This window comes from Dermacentor silvarum, chromosome 5 (genome assembly GCF_013339745.2).
Source record: "Dermacentor silvarum isolate Dsil-2018 chromosome 5, BIME_Dsil_1.4, whole genome shotgun sequence".
Taxonomy (NCBI): domain Eukaryota; kingdom Metazoa; phylum Arthropoda; class Arachnida; order Ixodida; family Ixodidae; genus Dermacentor; species Dermacentor silvarum.
In genome coordinates this window covers 47,810,430-47,828,950 of record NC_051158.1, presented here as the reverse complement: position 1 = coordinate 47,828,950, position 18,521 = coordinate 47,810,430, and the positions used below count along the sequence as shown (strand labels likewise).

The window sequence follows — 18,521 nt, the reverse complement described above, 5'->3', positions numbered from 1 at the left end:
CTCAATGACCCCAAAGACTCGCTGTCACAACATTAGCCTGATACTCGTAAACAGTGCCGGCCTCGGCACTAGTGGTACTGCAGCGATGACCTAGTGGTAGAGCATCTGCCTCGAATACGGGAGGTACTGGGTTTAAACCCCGGTGCCGCCGAAAGCCCACCGGTCTTTCTAATGGGTAGAAATGTCCCCCGGTCTGGTGCATGGCTACTTGTGGGTGTTCGCATTTCGCGAGCTGGCCTACAGGGATCACGTGCGTGGCCTTTTAGCGCCCCTTTTTCAACCACAAACAGCCCTGTCGAAGAGCATCCGCCCCGGCTGTAGGAGGCAGGCTAGCGCTGCCGCCTGTATGTACCTACCGGTAAAATGGGCATAAGCACGCTTATGGCCTGGGGCTCGGCCATTACGAGACCTCAACTCTGGGAAAGGGGCGTTTGTCCCAAACCCGAGGACGTCCCCACCAAATAGGTGCATTGGGACGCCACATGGGAAATTAATGCCATGGAAGCAGCCCAAACCTTTTTCTGGTCTCATGGGCTGCGGCCTGCAAACACTGGGCAGAAAACAAGCAGTCCCGGCTGTTGTTACGCTTCCTATCCCGGTGACATGCAACAGGCAAGCGAAGCTGCACGAAGGTATCTTCGTGCGTCTCGGAAAGTTGTGATTACGCGACCTCCAACTCTAAGCGCGCTGGAACACAGCGTACACGACGCCGTCAGCTTTCTCGGCCTCCAGCAGATCCCCTCCAAAATACGGCGCGCGGACTGAGCATGTGCTCAGCCTCGCGGACAGCCGTGTACAGCCACGACCGGGCTAGAGCAGGAGATGAGCCCTCACCTGGAGTCACATCCCATGGGGGTCAAAATTAATTCGAATTCCCCTACTACATCGTGGCTCACAATCAAATCATGGTTTTGGCACGTAAAACACCAGAATTCAAAAGGCCCGTGTGTTCTGACTTCGGTGCATCGTTAACGTAGCTCAATGGATATAACTGAACCTGGCGCCTGTTGTACGGCGTCTATTATAGCCGTTGCACTCCTATTGGACGGCAAACGACATCTAAGAATTACACATAATAAGTAGAACTTATAGTCTAATTTAGATGCATTCTTGTCCATCTGGCACATGTTCCTATTTTGACGAGAACAATAGTACATGAACCTGCGATGCAGATTGAATGGGATTACTCCGCGAGAAAGCGCCTGATAAAAATATTAGAGACGAGCGTTGTACCGGGGCGCTGATCCCGCGGCTAGTGAACAATGTAAAAAATGGTACACGTAACATTACGCCGTTTTGATCCAGGCCGGAGATCTCAGAGGCCTGCGCCGCCTTGGGTTGGATGCGCAACCCGTTCTCTCTGTCTCAGTGGAATGTTACACCTGATACAAGAAAACAGGCAAACGGTGAAACCACAGCTAACCTTTGATGGTGATTTTAGTGATTGGTTTAAGAAATAAAGAGACCGAACATAGTCAAAGGTGTGATAGATGTGCATGGACGAAATCGTACGGGATTTGCTACATCCGCATTTTACTGAAACTTCGTAGATCATAGGTAAGTCTCTTTTAATAGGGAAAAGACTTATAGTCACGCTCTTTTTGACAATTAACATTTTTATTCCCCTTGCCAAACCTCCCAGTGCCTTCACGGAAGAGTCAAGGTCAAGATTGTCGACGGTGTTCACGAGAACTTCACGTTGGGCCCAGGAGGTCGAGAATGTGCAGCGATCATCAATCAGCAGATTATGGGCTGAAAAAAACGCGTGGAAGTGAACTCGGAAAAAACACTGAAAATAAAAAAATAAATAAATAACGCTTACCCGTGCACTCGGCCGCGCAACGCTTGAAACAGCGAAGCTGGGCGATCGTAGCCCAGCATTTTCCGGAAGTGTGCGCGAACTTTTCATCTGATTACTCATAATGATGATAATTGCTTTTCGCGCGTCTCGGACTTACGGCCGTCACTGCGCGTTGTATAGCGCAGTGACGGCGCTATGCAAAAGATTTAATTGATCCGCATCAAACGTGCGGAATAAGAGGAAGGACGATTATGACAAACATACACATCGCACGATCAATCCTTGAATGTTTTGACGCAATGCAACTTGGTGTCGCCATGTTGAGACCTTGAGAAGGCATTCGATCGCGTGCCGCACGATTTGCTTCTATCTATACTTGATTATGTGAATGTAGGCAATGTGATAGCGAAGGTGTGCTGATGGCTTACGCCGGATGTACGACGAAATTGATTATAAACAAATCAGTAGGTGAGTGCATACCAGTGCAACGCTCATTCAAACAAGGGTGCCCGTTCTCACCGCTTCTTTCGGCTACCGCTTGGATGCGCTGCTGCGGGCAATAACCAGGTTTATATATTTACCGCAATAATTCCGCGACTTTGTTGTGAAAAGTGTCATTTAGGAACAATTTTATTCTCATTCAAAGAGCTGCTGCTGCTGCTGCTGCAACCAGCTAAAAGCGCAGTCATTGAAGTTGAAGCATCCCCGGGAATATACCACTCAATGCAATAGTTTCACCGCAAACTGCTTTTTACTGGTCAATAAAGCCTCCAAAATTTGAACGTTTCCATAGACTCCTATACTTCAAACTTCGCCCGCAATTCGGAACGGGTTTTCGGCCGCAAGTAATGGTACCGCTTGCATTAGATGCTGGGCTAGGCGCGTACAACCAATTTCGGCAGAAATTTTATGAACGATGGCTTCTGTGATTAGTTATTCACAAAAATCGACGCTCTCCCATAGAAAACGCGCATGCTTGCAGGGACAGCCGCTAGAGGCGCTGTTTAGCGATGTCTGCTGTAACCAATGTTCAACGATTGGCTTTGGGAGCCCATGGGAAAACCACAAACGGAGCAATGCAGGATGCCATGAGTTGGGCCTCGTTCGAAGTCAGAGAAGCGCAGAGCAAAATTATTTTTCAAGAAAGGCTCAGGAACGTGGACCAAAATAAATGGGCGGCTAAAGTGCACAAGTATCAGTACCTGAAAAGCGTGGACACTGAATGGAGGAAGAGGTCAATAAAGCTGGCATCCAAGTACAGGGTAATTGAAAAGAAAGAAAGTGAGAGAAACAGAGACAGTGAATTGGATTGAAAGAATGGAAACAAAAAAGACCGTGGATGTTTACAAGAATGAGAAGAAAGAAATTAGAAGGGAAAATCTTTGCGATATTAACAAGGAAAGTACCTTGCTATTTGAGGCTCCAGCCAGTTGCCTAAGGACAAGAACATACCGGAGCGAATATTCTCAACTAGATGAGGCATGTGTATGCTGCAGGCGAATATCCGGAGACCACTCAGTACACCTTTATAGGATGAGAAGGGATTCACCCAGTGAGACCCATAGGTAACGTGAACCTTCCTGTAGTGCTTTCATTTAAAGTGGATGGAAGCATCAACCGGTCAGCAGTCGAGATAAGCAAGAGACGTTTAGAGCAGGGAAGAGATTTATATGACCGGATTCGTTACAGGAATAGGTAGCGGTACAAGGTAGATAGAGCAGCTTTGAAGAAGAGAAAAAAAGATTGGAGAGATGTATACAAAAATGCTAGAATGAAAAGCGTGTATAGCATAATTAACTCAAGCAGTCTAGGGAACTATTTCTCACCACTCGTTTCAAAAACCCTTGAAATACCCTTTCTTCACTGCAGGTAACCAAGTTAATAGAGTGCAACAGCACACGTACCTCACTTTAACAGTCACTTCCGACCTACGATGGAATACGCACATAGATAATGTGTGCTCCAAGGTTTATCGGGTAATTTGGAGTCGGAGCCGTAACATCCGCAACGCAACTTCCGCTGTAAAATTACTCACTTATATAGCACTAGTAAGACCAGTCATTGAATATGGGGAGATTGTGTGGGATCCCTACACCACACCTAATATAGCAAAAATAGAAAAAGTGCAGAGACTGGCTTCCCGTTTTATATATAATAAATATCACCGTATCTATTCACCGACCCAGTTATGAAAACAAGCAAGCCTTGAAACTCTTGAAGGCAGGACAAAGGTTGAAAGGATGAAATTTCGTTTCCTGCTAATTCACGGTAACCTTAAAATTAATACAACACAGTACTTTGCAGTTCGCCCCGACGAATCATGCAGGCATCGCCACAGTATGTACCGTCGCGATCGAAACTTTGGAGACCACGGTACCAGCAAAAGATTTTAATATATTGAAGCGTAGCTGCGCGGCCTGGAATTGGTTTAACGCATTGTATTGGGCCAAACAAGCGCCCTTACGTTTGCGCACTTGATTTCAGACGGAATGCCCAGGCTGCAAAACATAAATTAAAAATCGCGGCACCTTTGGTCTCCAAACTATTCATCGCGACTGTACATTCTTGTGCCACTTTCTCATAATAATTGTTGTAAATACAGCTTTTTTTCCTCGAGTTATTAAATAATGGAACCTGCTGCCTAACTCCATCGTGATAAGTGACTCTCTTGATGTCTTCACTGGTCGCCTCGCGCCATTCATACACCCCAGTGCACCTAGACAATAGCACAAGTTCCTGCCTCAACTTGTGTATTCTGTAATTTAGCTGTTTTTTTTTTGTCCAGTGCATTTGTTTGTACATTGTGTCGGATGTGGTTGTTGAACTTATGCCCATGTATATACTTACGTTTTTTCTTCCACTCCTGTAAAAGCCTGCAAAGGCTGTCAGTATGAATGAATGAATGAATGAATGAATGAATGAATGAATGAATGGACATGCCAATAAATTATCATCATCACCAATTCCTGGTCATGTTGGAGCTGTAAATGCATTTCAAAACTGCTACGTCGAGTGTTCGTTTATTTATGACATAATACCCATCCTGTCATACACATCCTGACAGGAAGTTAGGAAATTTGCAGGCGCAAGTTGGAATCAGCTAGCGCAAGACAGGGATAATTGAAGATCGCAGCGAGATGCCTTCGTCCTGCAATGGACATAAATAAAGCCTGATGATGATGACGCATCTTGTCAGTATCAATAAAGAACCGCGCCGACCATGCGCAGACCAAGCGTTACCCTGAAATGTAAATGACAAAAAGCTTGTTCGAGTTCGCGAGGTACAGCAACGCCACCTAGATATCACAAGGCCTGTGCACTCTGCTTTATGACGTCATGCTACCAGTGCCGAAATTTCCGTTGCTAAGCCGGGCGTGACGAAAGCGGCGGCGTCAAAAATCACCGCCGCTTACTAGGCTGCATTCCCATTAGACTCTATGGCAGTCGGCCCGAGTAGCAAGACGTCACGGCACAGGCCCTGTGCTTGTATCTAGGTTACGTTGGGTACATCAGCCGTAGCTCGTGACGCAAGCACCTTCCTCGTCACCTGTAGCTGTTAGCTTGCTTTGCCACGAGGATGGAATTGATGTATGACGCATATCGAGGAAATAATGGTAATGAGAGGCACATACATAGAGATGTACGACAGCTATCTGAAAACATTTAAGGCTTTCTCTGTATGTGTATGTTTGTCTCAGTTGCACATCCCCATTCAGAGGGATCGACAAAGAATGGCCAGATACAGTGGCCCTCGAATGGGATAGCCCAAGTATAAAAACAAAAATAGAAAATTGATGAAGTCATTGACCATCATGCGCTATTCTATTGTGAGGATCTGTGTGTTTTGAGATATCTGTATGGGAGCAGAGATTATGTGTGCAGGTTTGAAGTCGGTACGTATTGATTGATTACGCGGAACAGACAAGTGCTCACTGACACTTCTTTGGAGGTCAAAATATCGCGGTGCATAAGCTGGATTCACCCAATGGCACAAGCCAAGTTGACCAAGAAACGAGTAATCCTAATACAGGGAAAACCAAAGAAGCTGTTAAATCTCCTGCGCTGATACATTGTAGATATGTTTACTTTATAGAGATACTTACGAGGCGAACATTACATGCACTTTTTTTTAATAATTGTTTCTCTGCGCACAATACAGTAAGGTCACTGCCACTATCTTGTCGGTGAACATTTCGATATGTATAAGTTGTTTATTCGGCGGCCAACTCACAGAGGCCCTATTAAAGTGCATGAAGTCGCGGAGAGCTGTTACCTACGAAATTCGACGTGGCCTAACAACCTGTCCTTCATTCTTACCAGTATATTCTGGCTGGCATATTTTACCATTGCAGAAGCGTGATGTAATAATTGAGTTCAAGTTAATATTTCCCGCTAGCATGCCTTTAAATAACCTAAATCGATAGCTAATGGCCAACACCAGCCTAGCCAGGTATGGCAACACAAACCGTGCAGTGTTTTGTGTTTACCATCCTCACAGTGGTGGAAATAAAAACATTTCCCCGCATAATAGAACAACGTAATACAAGCGGCGAGCATGTGAACGCAAAAGCAAAGGCTGAGAAACATCTCTGGCAATACTTTCCCGGTCGTAATTTCATGCTATATAAACTGAAGTGCATACGCTGTAGCCTAGTGTGTCACTATTTGCCAACATTGTGTCTTTTTTTTTCATGTTTTTTGTTATCAACCTGCCGGCAGCTGTCCCACACCTGAATGCGGAGATGTAACGGAAAACATGCTGTAAAAAATAACACTGACAATACGCTTTCGTGTACTCAGGACAGGACGTCAAAATGAATTAGGTGATTGGCAGCGGAAAAAAATATTTTTAGCTGACACAGCTGCTAAATTTGGAAGTGATTTTGGAGTCGTTATTACGCTACGGATAGCGAGACTGCTTGCCCCTCTCCCATGTCATTACGATCGACAGCGTCAACGACCGGAAAGAAACAGAAACGAAGAAAAAAAACTACAATGCGTCGGCCCGCTGGCTTACGCGCCAAGAAGTAGTGCCGAATTAATATATTCGCGTTAGCAGCGGATTCCTGCTGCCTTACGGTCATGACGTTCCTCGTGTTCTTCTACCGGATACCTCTTTCAATAGTCGCTGGAGGAAGACAGGTTTCAGATGAGTTGTGGAACTGCTTCAATTAACGGGTGCAATGATACAACAGTAAATAATTGTATACCTTCTCTCTCTCTCTCTCTCTGTCTCTATCTCTCTCAATATCAACTGCACATGGTCGGCTCTAATGTCTCCACAAATACATGCGTGGATTTCGCTAGGCTGCGCTACGCGGAAAGCGCCAGCAGCTTTAGTTGGCGTTCCTCGACGCGTCACGTGATCGCAAACACCTCCGAGTTAGGGCTAGCTAGTTGCCGGTTCGTCGCGAGCCTCAGACAGCCGTCGCAGTGGACGTCGCGCGCACACTGGTTTACCCTACTGTTGGATTCGGGGGACGCAAGCACTGTACCGCGCGACGACTGCAGCCGGAGACGGGACAAGGTATGTTCTCAAATATAGACGAGGCAGGCGTAAGGTGCTGAAACTGTGAAAGCAAGGAAGTGGTGTTGCTTCATTTTCATTTGAAAACGCGTCAGCGCTAATTTGGATACCATCCGCTATTTTGCGAGTTCGTATGTAGCATCCATGTGGTTTTGCAGCCATTGAGGTGGGGCTACAGCTTTATAATAAAACCACTGAATGCCCGTTGGTATTATGTTAACATCTCGGTCTGCTTTGGATAGAAAAAAGGAACACTTTGTTGATCCAGTGCTTGGCCGGCTGCTTAGTTCTTCGTCTGTGGTTAGGTTTCTTGTAAATGGCCCTGAAAATTTCGCATGTGGCTCACTAGGGTGCGCCAGCGGGAGTCTTGAAGAGCTGCTACGGGAGCGACCCCGTCCTCCAGCTTCGTGTCCTTCGGTCTTCAGAAGTGTTCCTCGTGTATAGATACCTAACAGGGAACTATATATTTTGGCGAAACATTCTTTGTCTACCCTCCCGGGCTTGGTGTGGCTGCAGGGTCGGTCAGTATCTCGATAGTTATGTTTGTGCATAGAAATATAGAAATGCCATATGTGCACCGAACGCAAGTACCTCCGAACGGACTTATATAACCCCCCTATGCTGACCGACAAGGTACTGCCAGTAAGTGGACCTCTGTTCTGTGTAACTAAAGAAATAAACTCCCACAAAAAAACCTGAACAGTTAATGCCAGTTCCTCGGTGTTCCTAATACACAGTGAACTCTTAATGGAATAGAGCATTATATTCAACGGATTCTTTGATTTACTTTATTTTCTTTGATTGAGCCGTTCGGTATGGGCCAAAAGGTATGGCGCATTCCTGGCCAATCCTCTACAGTTATTATGTAGCACTGTGACACGAAGGGTACAGCATCCTTACAAGTGAAGCCAGATATGTGTCGCACTTCTCCGTGCATACACCTGCCTTCGCCATTCCTCCTTCGTCATGCCTCGTGAAGCCTTGTTTTCTGTAATAGAAACAATAGCAAATTCGCCATGCTGCGTCTACGAATGTCGTTGAGGGCAGCTAACCAAAACTACACTGCTACCACATTGCTGGGAGGTTGCTACGGACATCTAGACAGTGTGCAGACGTAAGCCCCACCGCTTAGACGTATACTTTGCAGCGAAGCGCGCAGTGACGCGGCCAGTTTTTTTGACCTCGTCTTGTAACTGCATGACGTATTACCGAAAGACACTTATAAAGGAAGGGCACGTATATTTCCTTTGATTGCTCATTTGCACTCGCATTTCGCAGTGAGACGCCATTTCGGGGTGGATGCATTTCAATAACCACTTTGCGTGTATTGTATTGCAATAACCACTTGCCTTTTTTCGTGTGCGCAAGTCAGAAGTACGTGTAGCCTATGCAATCGCCAAACGACAGTTGTCAAAGTTTGAGGGCACAAGACAGTGGCGCCATTTGACTTGGCAGCAGCGAAACAAGGAGGGCGCTGCGTTTTGCCCGTAGCCTGAGGTTACGACCAAATCAGTGGCAGAGGGCGACACCGTTCCGTACCCTCCACTTTACACTTTTTGACGCGATTAGAACTCTTTAGCAACTCCGCGCACTTTTCGGTATGATGTTCGTGTGTAACATTCTTTACGCCAACTTGGCCCACATGGTATATATGCCACTGGCTATGTGCCCGAAACGACAACTTGTGCATAGACAATTTGAGCCGCTGGGCGTCTGCCACAAGTAAAGTAGGCATGTGAACACTATTGGCCAATCCTTCAGTTTGCGTATGTGCCGCTGGGTAGGTGTCTCGGATGGACCAGCAGAATAAGGGGCTAGAATTGAAGAAGTACGCTACAGACAAGTGAAAAAGTCGGCATCAAAAGCAGCCTCGTGTGGAGAAAAAAAGAAGTGAACAGAGTGGGACAAGAGAGTTCCTTGGGTAATTATAGTCGAGCTTGACAGAAGTTGTAAAGACGGCGGTAACAGAAAAAAAAAATTGAAGACGTCCACAGAAGTGAAGAATTTGGCGATACGCTGTGATCGCTACGTTGCTTCAATGCTAATCGCATTAACGTCGACATTCACCGTGAGATGGGTTCTGCGGGAATTTCTTTTTTTCCCTTCATCCCCGCAATTCACGATTACGTATTATTCATTCTGATTTAAGCACGCAGTTGCAGTAGCCAAGCGTCGTTGTAAAACGTATCCACATGTGAGGGCCACTGATGTCTCAAAGAAGCCAATGCTTCTAAGCGTCAAAGCGAAATTGGGGGTGCATCCATATTTTCGGTACGATTGACGGCGTTAACGCGATTAGCAATCTAGCTGATGCTGGGTGTGTAATTGTTGATGAAATGCTTTATATGTCGTGATAATTGTTGTGAAAAGCGGAACATGCGTAGCTGCACGTACCCAGGGACCCAAGTTGGCGTCAAACATGTACATTGAGGAGTGGCACACACCCAGTGAGTGACCCATAAGTTGGTCCGACGGTTGGTTTCGAATATCATTCTCTCAGCACACAGCCCGATGTTCTATCCATTACACCATGAAATACCCAGTAACCCAAGTAGGCGTGAAGTAGGTTAGACGAGGACTTAACAAACAGACGCACACACACACACACACATACACGCACGCAAACACACACACACACACACACACACACACACACACACACACACACACACACACACAGAACCGAGTGAAGTTTCCAAAGAATTCGAATCGCATTAAAAGTTGCGCAAATTCAACGCACAAGTTGCAGTTTATCTGAAGCGAAACTTTCTGCGAAGTGGTTACATAAGTGTTATAAAAAAGTGTGATGCGTACATTTGCCATTACTTTCAACCTATGCAGCGTGTGATGTCAAGTAGTATTGGTGTTATACGGCACTAAACGGTTGCCAAGCTATCCTGGAGCACAAACGCCACTTCTGTTGGATGCACAAGGTAAGCCATCGAATGCAGCAATGTAACGAGGAGGAAGGTCATGTTACATGCATGCAAATATAAATGCGACAGATATTTAACATATATAAGGATTTCTTTCGTTATTGGCTTCTACACTCCTTGTGTCACAAAACCATTCTAGAGGAGTAACCATAAATGGCCACAAGCCCAATTAGCCATAAATGAGGCCGTCCAAATACGAGAAATGTGGGGAAAATCAATAAGCCCGTTAAAGATGTGATGTTCCAATAAGAGGTACGTGTGTTTTATGAATAGCTATGAAGCCGGCGCTATATGGCGTGTCTCATTGTTTGATTACGAAGAAAAGAGCTGCAATTACTGGCACTGCTTTGTCGGCCAACATTCAGTACGACATAATAGTCTATTCGGCAAGAAACTCGCGTACCCAAACGAAACCCTTAGGGGTTACGCAAAAAAAATGACTTTAAGGTTCCCTTCATTATTTTTACGTTTATTAACATAAATTGGTTGTGTTGAGGAGCTTAGGCCCCAGTTAATATAATGTGTAAAGTGTGCTGTCATGAAATCTTTGTGGTCGTGCTGCTCGTATGAATGAAGCCTACTTCCCTTCTTGATATATATATATATATATATATATATATATTTAAAGCACCCATGCCTCTCAGTGGAACACCGAGTGATAATCAACAGCTTCTTTAAAATTGTCCTCTATTCTCGGTCCCATGCGTATGTGCCACCGTGCCACAGGGGATATAAGAGCCTTCAATGTACAGTCAACCAGACAGGTTTACCGACCAGGGCATCTCAGAAAACGTTCAATTAACGAGCAGCCTGTAGCAGTAGCCAGTAGAACTGTACACGACAATGTTGTTAGCATATTCTAGTCGTGGCCCGAAATGCAAATACCCGGCTAAGTTGTGAGGCTGCGGAGATATTCAGCTTTTTCTCAGATTTCATGGTCCGTGATATCTTGCGGGTACATATATGCACAGTGACATAAGGAGTATATTACATATGGGTCTTTTTTTTTCTCTCTGCGTACATCTCTCCACAACATTCTTCACCGGACAAGGATCTAGCATGACTGTCATGGTGTGCATTAGCCTGAACTGACGTTTGCATTTAGGCACAGCTTGGGAATAGTGTATACAGCGTGAACATACACGCCACATAGCATTAGAGTTGTGACTAGTGCGACGCAAAAGTACTGAATGAGATCGCATGCTGCATAAAATGAAAACGTCAATTGCACGCATCGCCTTTAGTTACACACCTGTATAGTTTGACCGCTTCACAATAGCTTCGCTTCGAACAGATTTCAGCATGCGCGTTGGATCTGCATTTTTTTTTCAGAATCGCAATATCTCCTCGAGAGTATAGTTTTACCTATGGGTTTCATCTTTCAGCCATCTTGCCACAACCTTATCAAGTATTCGCAAGCCCACACAAATGATATACAGTTATTACACTGTATACCATTTGTGTAATTAATGGTGTTATTTCGTGTTAAGTTGTATTAGAGTTGTATTTTAACCAAGATGATTAAGTTTTCTTAATCATCTACCTTATGACGAAACAAATTGTGTGAAAAGCTTGTTACAAACTTGTTTCATCCTGTTCTTTTGTGTAAATATTATTGTGTATTCTGCTCACCCTGCTTGGACTTTTGTCCGCAGTATTCTTTTAATAAAAAAAATGAAATAAACCAGCCTCTTCGTAGTTGTAACAACGCTGCACACACTCCTAGCACCCATGCATCCCCCAAAAATTTTAATTGAATTCTGGGGTTTTACGCGCCAAAACCACGATCTCATTCTGAGGCACGCCGTAGTGGGGGGGGGGGGGGGGGGGGGGGGCTCCAGATTCATTTTTAACCACCCGGGGTTCTCTAACATGCACCCAATGCACGAAACACGGGCGTTTTTTTTTTTTCTTTTTGCTTTTCGCGCCCATCGAGATGCGGCTGCCGCGGCCGGGATTCGATCCCGCGACCTCGTGCTTAGCAGTGCAATGCCAAAGTCAACTGAGCAACCACGCGGGGGTTACCCAGCCATTTCGTCTCCCAGCCGGCTCTCTCAGTCTGTTTCTTGTTGCACGAACGCAATTTTCCCACTCCGCTCGACACCATCTCCAGATGTTGCGGAAACGTGCTAATCTTCCTGCTTTGCCGCGGCCTCACGCCACATCGGACACAGTGTCACAGTAGCGCAGTGGCATCGTGGAGATTATATTTGCGCTGTCGGCCGGCCTCGTAAGGAAAACGTCGTTCACGCGACATCTCAAAGACGGACGCCCTGCTTAGGACGTCAGTACAGGGACGTTCTATAGACGACACGGCTCAGCAAAGCTTAATTCTACGTTGACGGATCGTTGTTGGGCGTCGGTTCGGTAGTCAAGTGGCATTTGCGAGTCAATCGCACCTTCCTAGCGACGCTTCCTTTGGAGGGTCACATTATTACTGTATTATTTTCTCCCTAGCTGCCCTCTTTTTTTTCGGTCCTCTCATAGCTTCTCTCTCTTTTCATAAATGCCACCTTGTCGAATGTGGAACCACGTTTCGCGCGTGTGCTCACAAATTCCAAGCACCGAAAAGCTGCTGCGGTTTAAGTATCGCGAGAAGCATTCGCTAGTAGATCACGGAGCGGCGCTATGAGCTGGAAATATTTCCCGTGCGCAGCCATTATCATTGCGGAGCTCATTCTGCCGTGTTATTTAGCGCGAGAAAATTTTAAATGCGCTGCCTGGCCTCGTTTGCTTGAAGGCGCGCCTCCGATCTTAAACGATAAAGTGGTGTATATGGTCCACACCCATACATAGTCCGCACCTCTCGAAATTTCATCTTTCAAATTTTGTATTGTCCGCGGACTATAGTACGGAAAATGCTGCAGCTACCAAGACACTACAACTTCTCATGCAGGGGCTTTTTACGCATATTGCGTAATCCAACGGAAAAGTCGAAACAGAGTTTTACTTTTCCTTGAAGTGTCCTTGGAGTAAAAAGAAAAACAGATGCACGGTCCGCAGGAATTTTTCGAAGATGACTTTTAGTAACGCTTAAAGGTCAAGTGATTACTGTCGTGTAACAAACACGCGATGAAAAATTGTTTCAGTAGAATTAGCACGGGGAGGCTAAAGAACGTTTCAAGAGTTGCCTAAATATTGTCACCAGCAAAAAAAAACATTCTGCTGCCCTATTGTTGGGCCCGTGCGAATTGAACCGACATGTTCGTAACTCAATCACACACTGGCGCCGTAATTGACTCCATCATGTCGCTATTTGCAGGAAACTGCAATACGATTGCGCAAGCGACCTCGTTCTAAATCTGTCGTTGCAAACTCTTCCGCACTTGCGACATGTTGCGCCTCTAGATTCGTGGCGCAACAGCGAAGTTTACTGACCGCGGTGATGGCTCGGCAGACTATGTTTTGCTTTCAGTACCTCCACGACAGTGCTCGACTTACTAAGAGATACCTAGGGCACTCCCATCATAGATACCTAGCTGGGGAGCTCCCATCAGAATACATGGTAACTAAGAAATTGTTCTTCTAGTTAAATAGTGCACCGGTTTTGATGAAATTTCTTGCATTTACAGTAATTGACTTCAAAATAAAAATTGTTGAATATAGCAAAATGAACAAATAAAAACTAAAGGGTAAGTTTACAATCGTAACTCGGCAATGAAAAACGACGTCACAATTTCGTAAACTGCCCTTATTAAGGAATAAAAAATGGACAAGATTGAAGTATTATACGCAGCACTCGGAAATATGCAACTAATCTGTGAAAATTCTTGCAGTACCGCCATAAAAATGGTAACAATTCCACGAAAGCTGTCAAGTCGTAAATTAACTTTGTCCGTTTTAGTTGATCTGAGCAATGCAGTTTTCTGAACTGGGATATCTGTTTTGGGCTTAGAGCTGCGGATTTTAAACTTCGCGCTGTGACTTTTCTAAAACTTACCAGTTTTAGGCAATGTCTGTAAAGCGTTATGGGTCATAAATCAAAATTATTACTCCTAAGGTCAATATAATTTACTTTTCTCTCTCTAGTGAAACACATTCTATTCAAATTGGTCCAGCGGTTGTCTCAAAAAAGCATTTCCGCGTTTTACGCCCACTTGAATAGGAAAATCGCAGTTAGCCATGAGCTAAATTTTTTTTCTTACCGTCTATTTGGTAACTGAACTCAGCAATGTCGTTGACCGGGAGAATTCCACGCTATAACAATGGATAATGCACTTCCAGATATCACCGTATATTGCCCAGTGACCGCTCGATAGTTCTAGACTTCTTACTTACAAGAGCAAAAGAGTCTTTGCCGTGCACCGTCACGAATTTATTTTCATCACCTTCACTTTTGAATGGTTTATCTTTATTTGGTTATTTGAGGAAGGGGGAGGGGGCGCAATTAAAACGATAGTTGCACTCATGTTACAACTGCAAATTTATATATTCTAGTGCAGGCATTTTCTTGGATAGCGTTGTATCTTTCTTGCGTATTGCAGCATTGCTGTACGCCCCCAACTCCCTGAGCACACCTACCTTATCCAGACAATGTTATATTCGATTTATGGGCACCGCCATCTTGGGCTGTTACACAAACAATTTCTTAGTTTTATAAGAAGTTAAGTCACGTAACATGGGGCGCTATAACGTAAAATGATTCCAAACCGTTTTGATTGCAAACTCCTGACGTCACGTTTACGTAACCACCGACGCAAGCATCAGGCGGTGACCCGCAGCGTTGTCTGAACAACCCCATCAAACACTCTCCTCGTTTACAGGAGGTCACCTTTTCTCGCTTTCAAAACCAATACCATTGTCTACACTCAGCGGTTTTTCTTATATAATTGGCTGACAAGAGGCGAGGAGCATGCTCTAGTGGAGAGGGTTTCGATGGGGCCGATCCAGCACAGTGAAAATAGATAACCGCATGAAGAGGGTGGTGCCGGTTTCTCCGATTGGTCCGCTTCGCCTTACTTAGCTTGCGGTGGCTGGTCGAAAATCGCGGCGGCGTGCAATGGAAGAATAAGAATGCCGCTAAAACGGATCCTCAGCAAGGAAGAGTTGGCAGAGCGATGTCGTATGCATGCCGAAAGGGCTCGATAACGTTTTACTGCCACGCAAAAAGTTTTATTATGCGGAAATAAATACATGCTCACCGGCAGGTGCGAGTAGCTAGGGCCTGAGCGATTGGCGGGCAGCCATCTTCTATTACTTTCTGAACGGGGCAGTCTGTGGCTATTCAGAAAAATTTTCAGTTTTGTTCGGCATATTAATGCATTTTTTTCGCGTACATGTCACTTTGACGTGGTGAGTCTTCGCGGTTTTGTGAGGTCGCGTGACAGACAGGCGAAGTGGGCGTAGCCAGAAAACATTGGACCAATAGCAGAGGGCTAATGGTGAAAAGGCGTCGAATCAGGAATGGTTATTTTTCCTTGATGTGGTTTAATCATGCATAATCAGTGTGTACACGTTATATCAGATGGGGAGCTATCGCGCTTTTCGTGATGTCGCGAGACAGACAGGCTAAGTTGGGAGTGGCCCGAAAATGTTTTGACCAATCGTGGAGGCTGATTGCAGAAATTGGAATCAAAACAGTTTGGAATCAGTTTACGTCATAGCGTCCATGGTCATGAAACGCTGAATCGACTGTAGTACCGTAAACTTCGTTGTTAAAGACAGAAAACAGAAGTGCTATCAGTCCAATATGGCGGCACCTAAACGCTTCCGTAAAATGGTCTATAGGACCTACGAGGCTTCAAAGTAGAAAGAAAGAGCGAACTAAAGAAGGAAAGAAAGAAAGGAAGGAAGAAGAAATAAAGAAATAAGGAAAGAAAGAAGAATTAAGTTGTAGCGAAATAGACTGGTACGTGCTTTGGCCACATTAGGGTGAGGTACGCTCGCGGGCGGAGCTCGCGATCGCAGGGCTTGACTACAGCGAACGGTCGAACAACAATCTTTTTTCAGTGCGTCGTTCTTTTGGGGTCATTGAGGTGTTAAGTACGATTGAATGAATTATTTTTAAAAATTGGCCCTATATCTGCTTGCTTCGCTGCAAATGACGTCGACAACAATAGTCGTCTGCCGCCTATGATACGTAACACCCTCTGTTCTCTCCCTCCCACCCCTCAAGCTTTCCCTTCCACCCTCACTGCTCCCATGATGGATGCAATGGAGGTTTTACTGAATTCAATTCAAATTTCCCGCGTTCGCCCTGCACTCGTGCCATGTTGCATTGGCCAACGCCTCCTAGGTAGCACAACGCAGGAGCACTTCGATTTGTGACGTCATGCTACCTTGCTCACGTGCCATAGACTCTAATGGGGATGCTCCCGAGAAGTCCGCGATGATTTTGACGTCACCGCTTTCGTCACGCCGGGCTTGGCTATGGAAATTTTGGTCCAAGTAGCATTACGTCATAAAGCAGAGTGCAGAGGCCTGCACTCTGCACTCTAATGCACTAATGCACTAATGTGGCAGGCGTTGTATTGGCTCGGCGCCTCGCTGCTTCACTCACCAGTACCAGTGTGCGTGCCACAAATAAAAGGGATTCGGTTGCGCTAGCTGCGCTATGTTGCGCGCAGACCTCTACTTGCAGATACAACAATGGGCCCTCGAAAGTGCAAAGCGGAAGAGGATCGTAATAGTGTGAAGGCTCTGCGTAGACGACAGAGGTATGCGATGCGGGCTGAAGCGATGAGGCAGGAGGTGAAGCGACGGGCCGACGAGATACGCGTGACTGTGTATGTGCGAGCAAGAAGAGAAGCGATGCGCCAAGCGAACGGCGGCCGCTGGACAGGTCGCTGGGACCAAGCCGCGCCGATTGTGTCTGAGATCGCTACATGCGGATCTCAGACAGGTATTTTCGAAATCACTTTGTCGGAGACGAATTTGGGGCGGCGAATAGCGTCTGCGACCACTTTTTCTTTGGATGATACGTCATCATGGTGTAGCGCACCACGCATGTGGTGGTCTTCGAGTGAGCGTCTTGCCCGGGAGGACGTGAGTTTGTTCGGGCTTTGAGGCCCGTGTAGGGGAGAAGTATTTCGCATTGACTTAGATAGTCATCGAGGATGGTTTCTGCCGCAATGGTTTTTTTTTATGCGGAACCATCAAATGGCTCATTGAGCGAGAAAGCCAGCGTCTGTAGCAGCGAAACGGCACTTAAATTTCCACTGGCTGCGACGCCACGTCACGAGCGTGCCTCAACGGAGTTACCATTGGCTGCGACCTCACGGCATGAGCGCGCCTCTACCATGGCCTCGAAGGAGCAAAGCGGGCAAAAGGGCGCACCTGCTGCCGCAGTAGCGTTCCAGGTGTTGCGTCACAACTTGCGGGGGGGAGAGGTCATCGCCGCGATGCCACGTCACCCTCGCTCTCACTCTCGGAAGCTTGTGTTATCCGCACTTTCCTTGTCCCCGCAAGCTCTCGCCTGTGTTCTAACGGCGCCTCACTAAGGCCAAATCAAAACGCGCCAAGAATATCAACACGCTTGCTTGCCCGCGAGGAGTTCGTAACTCGAAGGACCGCTCAGCGGCGTTCAATTGGCATCGATGTCTTCGCATTCACCACTGATAAGAAGCGGTCAGGTGCCCTCGGTTTCTTTTTCTGTTTTGGTCTTACATCCAACATAGTGACGAAGTGTGCAGGCGCTGCTAATCATAATGGCGCGATTCAAGGGCTGATTTATTTATTTATTTATTTATTTATTTATTTATTTATTTATTTATTTATTTATTTATTTATTTATTTATTTATTTATTCGTTCATTCATTCATCTCTTTATTTGAACGAAATGGGAAATGTTGGTGGCCGGCTTCTTCGCAAACAATGCAATGTTCAATGATTCACTGATGTTAACATCAAGTGATGTGGAAAACATTCCGGCAATAAAGCTCTGTCTGTAAACGTGCCTAAACAGTCTATATTAAGAAAAACTGCAATAAGGCTGCACATTCTGCAGCTATTGCCATTAGAGATAAGTTGATCAAGTTTGTTTTCTTCATACTACGAAATAAATAAATCAGTAAACGAAAACACACAAGGACATGCTAAGTGGTAATGCGCCTATAGGTGCAATACCACTTCAATTAAACCAGGTTATTAAAGCTTTCAGAGTTGACCGTTTTGCATTGACGCGTTACACCATGATCTAAGAAACCCGTGTACACTGAAAGTACGGTCATCAAGGTGACTGACTGCATGCTGACCTTTGTGAAAGGCGAAAAAGTTGCATACGCTTTTACGTGATAACGAAACGGGCATCCCTTTCTTT

The 18,521-nt window shown here is 45.6% G+C and overlaps 1 protein-coding gene across 1 annotated transcript in view; it reads left to right on the top strand.

Moving 5' to 3' along the window:
* LOC119454113 (fatty acid synthase-like) overlaps positions 1–1,756 on the top strand; it is a 115,882-nt gene extending 114,126 nt beyond the window's left edge. Inside the window, 1 exon segment of the mRNA XM_049667926.1 lies at positions 1,643–1,756. Within this exon segment, the coding sequence (XP_049523883.1) occupies positions 1,643–1,756 (114 nt within the window).
* Positions 1,757–18,521: the final 16,765 nt, after the last annotated feature.